Source organism: Ziziphus jujuba, chromosome 12, assembly GCF_031755915.1.
Source record: "Ziziphus jujuba cultivar Dongzao chromosome 12, ASM3175591v1".
Classification (NCBI taxonomy): Eukaryota; Viridiplantae; Streptophyta; class Magnoliopsida; order Rosales; family Rhamnaceae; genus Ziziphus; species Ziziphus jujuba.
This window is the reverse complement of record NC_083390.1, coordinates 16305863-16311862: the sequence shown is the minus strand read 5'-3', so window position 1 is coordinate 16311862 and position 6000 is coordinate 16305863. Positions and strand designations below refer to the sequence as shown.

The 6000-nt window shown below is 39.4% G+C and overlaps 1 protein-coding gene across 1 annotated transcript in view; it reads right to left on the bottom strand.

Moving 5' to 3' along the window:
• Positions 1 to 3742: 3742 nt before the first annotated feature.
• Positions 3743 to 6000, bottom strand: part of LOC125418468 (uncharacterized) — a 64506-nt gene continuing 62248 nt past the window's right edge. The window contains exon 2 of the mRNA XM_048462008.1: positions 3743 to 4274. Within this exon, the coding sequence (XP_048317965.1) occupies positions 3743 to 4274 (532 nt within the window). The remainder of the gene's footprint in view (positions 4275 to 6000) is intronic.

The following is a 6000-nucleotide window of genomic DNA, read 5'->3' as shown; positions in this document are numbered from 1 at the left end:
AACTGGGACCCATTGTCAAAGATTAACACCCTTGGTAGACCGAACCTGCATATGAAAAATTTCCACACAAAATTTATCAAATGAGACTCTTTGATTTTTGGGTGGGCTTTGGCTTCGATCCACTTGGAGAAGTAATCAGTTGGAGAATGACCCATCATGTTAAGTCCCCACTGGATGAAAGGCCGGGGACTTGATCCATGTGTGGGTTTGTTCGTTGGCACGTGGTGTAAAGGAGCAAACCTCTGGCATTTATCACATTCCTTCACGTACCTTTCACAATCTCTCACCAAGGTCGGCCAGTAGAAACCATATAGCCTTATTTTTCTAGCTAGTGCTTCTCCCCCAAAATGATTGCCACAATGGCCTTTATGTACTTTGGCCATGACTTTTAGCACTAATGCTAGTCCCAGACACTTTAATAGAGGCCTTAGATAGGATCTTCTATAAAGTTCTCCCTTGAGGATACAGTATCTGGCAGACCTCATTCTTTATTTCCTTGCTTCAAATTTATCTTATGGTTGTCCACCACTGCTAATATATTCAAAGATTGGCATCATCCAACTTTTCTCTTGGGCCTGATCAGTTACCGAGAGATTTTCTTCCTCGGATATACTTTTGTCCGAAAGATACTATACGGGGATGGTTCTCTTGTGATTAGATTTGATTGAAAAGGCTATATTTGAAAGAGCATCTGCATGACTGTTTTCATCCCTCGGAAGTTACTTTATCTCGATGTCCTCGAACTTTTCGATCAACTGTTTCACCTTTCGAAGTATGCTGCCATCACAGGGTTAGTAGCCAAAAAATTTTCATTTACTTGGTTTGCTACCAGTGCCAAGTCACTGTGTATCTTCAGCCTCTGTGCTCCAAACTTGTGGGCCAAATTCAATGTTGCGATTAAAGCCTCATACTCTGCCTCATTGTTTAAAACTTGAAATCCAAAGTGGATAGAATGTTCAATAAGCTTTTCAGTTGGCGTTTTCAGCAGTATTCCTGCTCCCGAGCCCTTTTCATTTAAAGATCCATCTACGAATAGGTTCCACAACTTAGAGTTTCTTTGCACAGACCTTTCTTGTGACTCTACTTTGAATACTTCAAATTCGGCTATAAAATTGGCTAATATTTGAGATTTAATAGCTGAGTTAGGGGCATACTCCATCCTATGATCTGTGAGTTCCACTGTCCACATTGCCATTCGTTCTACTAGATCGAGTTTATGTAGTAGAGATCGTATAGGGTATGCTAATACAACCTCCACTTTGTTGCTCTAGAAGTATGGCTTGATGTTTTGGACCGTCATTACCAGTGCTAATACTAGTTTCTCCATGTTCATGTATATGGTTTCAGTATCTGACAAAATTTTGCTGATGTAGAAAATTGGATGCTGTTTTCTACCCTTGGTCTTTGTTAAAATTGAACTAACTGCCTTGTCCAATAATACAAGATACAACTGAAGCACGTTTCTGGGATTCGACTTCACCAAAAGAGGAGGTGAATCGAAATATATCTTCAACTTTTGAAATGCTGCTTCACATTCGTCAGTCCAAGCAAAATCCTTACGTCTTTTCAGGACGTTGAAAAATTTATAACTTCTATTCGAGGACCTTAATATGATCGAGATTGGTCAAAGGTTTGTCTGAGAAACATTCCTCCTGAGACTTCAAAGGTGCATTTCATCAGGTTTAACTTCATTTTGTATTTTTTTAATACATCGAAGGTTTGTCCCAAGTGATCTAAATGATCTTCAACTTTAGCTGACTTCACAAGCATGTCATCTTCGTATACCTCTATTGTTTTTCCAATTTGATCCTTAAACATTTTATTCACCAGTCTCTGATAAGTCGCACTTGCATTTTTAAGACCAAGGGGCACAAATGAAGTTTTCTCTTAATCTTCTGGGTGCATCAGAATTTGATTATATCTTGAATATGTATCCAAAAAACTTAACATCTCATGGCCAGCTGTTGCATCTACTAAGGCTTCGATCATTAGGAGGGGGAAACTGTCTTTCGGACACGCCTTGTTTAGGTCTATAAAGTTAATACAAACTCATGGCTTTCATTCTTTTTCATTACTACCACCTTGTTTGATAGCCATTCCGGATAATGGACTACCTGGATGAGTCCACTATCTTCCAACTTTTGTATTTCTTCATTAATGATCTAACTTCTTTCGGCTGCAAATTTTCTTCTTTTCTGTTTCACTGGTATGTGATTCGAATCTACATTCAGCTAATGCGTGATTACCTTTGGGTCTATTCCTTCCATGTTTGAAACATCCCAAGCAAAAGAGTGTCTTCTTTCTTTTAGAAAACTCAAAAGTTGTCCTTTCATCTCTTCGGATAGATTTGCTTCGATTATGACTTTTTAACTTGGTTTTGTCTCATCTAGGGCCACTTATTGAATTGTCTTGGGATTCTCAACTTCATTCGCCTCTTCCATCGAAATCCCGAGGTTCCGTGGTTGCTATTGATGATGTAATTTTTTCCTTTCATGGTGGCCACGTAGTAACTTTAGGCGCTGACTTGATCATTTTTCACGGACACAATCTGGTCTCCAAAATGGAACTTCACCACTTGATGATAAGAAGATGGTATGGCTTCCATTGAGTAGATCCAAGGTCCCCCTAAAATGGCATTGTATGTAGAATCCACATCAATTACCATCATTTTTTATAGCATTGTCTTACCCTTGGTGAGAATACGCACGGTCATTTTCCCCATGGCTCGCCTCATCTCGCCATTGAATCTGACCAACTTCATGGCATCGACCTTTTCTATATTGGCACTTTTCCACTTCATTTTGTTTAATGTTGATAAGAAAATGATGTCGACCGAAGTGCCCACATCTACTAAGATTTTGGAGACCAAGTTGTTTGCTATGTCCGTTTTGATGATTAGCGCATCATCATGTGGCATGTTCAAACCTTTCATGTCATGATCTAAGAACACGATCAGGGGTGATGATTATAGTTTGAGAGTTTTTTGACTAGGGGAGCTTACCGATGCCATTTCTGCCAGCTTGATATGCTGCTCTATTTCTTTCATCGAAGTTCCACCACATGCAAAGCAGCCATGGATGGTATTGATGATGTTATCGTATTTTTTCTCAGGTTCTTTGTTACAGTGGTATCAGAGCCGGACCGGGATCGGTGTGCCAGCGAGGACGCTGGGCCTTAAGGAGGGTGGATTGTAACATCCCACATCGGTTGGAAAGGGGCCTTTTCCTGTGATCCACCGTTATACTGGGGTCGGGAAGAGCAAAACCGTGCGGGCCCGACCTAAAGCGGACAATATCTTGATGCGTGTGGTCTGGGCTGCTACATTCTTCATCCTACTTATCCGGCTTCTTTCCTTTCGACATGAATTCTTTCAAGTACCCTCTGTTGATGAGGGTTTCAATCTCCCACTTCAGCTGTCTGCACTCTGCAGTAAGATGACCATAGTCATTGTGGAAGGCACATAACTTTCCTGTGTCGCGGAGGCAGGGATCTATTGTCATTTTCTTTGGCCATTTTATGTACTTCTTCCCTTCTAATGTTAAACTAGACGTTTGGGTGTGACCGTCAGAGAATAGTATTTGAAAGGATTACTATCTTCATCTTGCCTTCTTTTTTCGACCCTTGTTGCCTTTATTTGGGATCGAGGAGGTCAAGTAGTTTTCTACCGAGACAAAGTCCGATCTACCTCCATCACTGATTCTTCTTTTTTAAGGTTTTGGGTTCTATCTCTTTTCTCCATCTTTCAATCTTCTTCCAGGTTGATGTACTTCACCGCCCGAGACATTGGTTCGATCATTGTTTCGGGGACCCTTTTCATGAGCGATTCGTACAAATAATTTTCTCCCAAAAGATCCTTCTTGAAAGCTTCTATCACAATTGATTCATTACAATCTAATATATTGACATTTTCTTTATTGAATCTTTGTGTGTAGGCCTTCAAAGACTTATTTCTTCCTTGAGTTATGGTGAAAAAGTGGTGTGCTTCTTTTTTTACCTTCATGCTAGAAGCAAATTGTGCTCCAAAATGGTTGATGAGTTCTTCAAAAGAGTGAATTGATTCTGATTTGAGACTGTCAAACCAGGTCAGCGCAACTCCTTTGAGACTTGTAACAAAAATTTTGCACATTATGGCTTCTCTTCTATCATAGGGTAAGCCGAGTGGGAATATAGCATGATGATACTGCATCAAATGTTCCAATGGATCGGACATACCATCATAAAGATCGAACTTCAAGGGAACGAATCGAGATGGTAGGTTTGTCTCAGCTATCCATCTGGTAAATGGAGTATTCACAAGATTTGAGACCCATCGTTGGTCAAATTGGGCCACACCCTTCTGTCTCTTTACTTATTCCTGTACTATTTCTCTCAAATCTTCTTTGTCTCCCTGAGTCGGTTTCTTCATTTTTAAAGTCCCTTCATTCTGGTCATGTCTCCTTTTTTGCTCCTTGTCATTATGACTTTTTATGGTGATACTACGAAGTGGTTGAGATCTAGACAACCTGTCTTCGTGTGACTTATCTTGGCTTACATCTCGCTACTATTCTCCTAGCATTTCTTCTCTCCTTACTCTTGAAAGGGGGAGTAATTGTTGTAATTGTTGCATCAATTCTTGGTTCACTTTTTAAGTTTGTTCATTCATAGTTGCCATTTCTTGGACTTTTGATTGGAGTGTTTCCACTTCGTTCTGTAAAGCAAAAATTTGTTCGCCTTGGGTGGGATTATCTTGGGAAGCCATTCCCAAAATCCTCAACAGATCTTTTTGTTTGCTGTTTACTCCCCTACATGGTGCGCCAAACTGTTGATGCTGAAATTTGGACAGCTTCCAGCTAAGCGAAATTTTGACATGGCAACTGGAATGTATGTTGTGGAATTGCAAAACAAGGGAAAAAAGAGCAAAGTAACCTTGGCATCGGTGTGGTACCAGCCAAAGGCACTCCGATGCTCAAGTCAGATTACTAACTCATAGTCTTTTTTTTGGACTCAATAACTGTAGTTGATTATATCTTTTTTAGCATACCTCAAATGAGGGTGCCTCCTCTTTTTTAATAATGAATTGGATGATATTGTCCAGTTGATAATAATATCCTAGGCTGATTTTTTGGAAATTCTGTTTGGAATGATTATGTGAGATTATGTGAGATTTTAACTATTCTTCTTGGCAATTGCTGACAAGTTGTCATCACACGTCTAGACATCTCCATCATATCCATCATCCACTACAGATGTACATATATTTGTATTTTCTATGCTATCTTGATGAACATTGTACTTTTTATATATATGTATATTTTCTTCCATGTATCATATATTTACTCTTAGATTGCTTTGGTAGATTAAACTTTATATGTTCAACTCTATATTACTTATCTTTCTTTTCTTTGAGATGTTTCGGTTTAAGACCCCATGCTTATGCTTTTGGGTATTGTATATATTTGGAGTTGTGGTAGCCATTATGACTATTATAGTATATTATTAGAAGTATTTTTCTCTATACGTATGATTAAAGTTATGTGTAATTTATAAGGAGGTTTTCTGAGATTATTGGTAGAAATTTTGGTGGTGCCATCTCTAGGTAAGACCTTTTAGGTGTCTAGAAAAGGCTCCAATAGCGGTCCCCATTAGTACTGTTATTGTGTATGACAGAACCTACCCAAGAATCCTTTTAAAATTCCTAGGTGACCATGTCTAGTAAAGTTTCATCGAGCAATTCTTGTAAAAACCCAACAAAACCTACATTAAACTATGGAATACCTAAAATTTTGCCTACAAATATACATATGCTCTAATATTTTTCCATGTCATCCTTAAACTACATGTTACTGTAACACCCCGTCCCGAATCGCACCGGAATCCGTGCACGTTGACCGAGGTTGACCGTTGACCGTTGACCGAAGGGGTCAAAAGTTGACTTTTTGACTCGGTGAGAATTTTGAGTTGACTAGGGTACCGTGGTGAAGTGCACAATGCCACGAGTTCGTAGACTGGTAGCACGTCGAA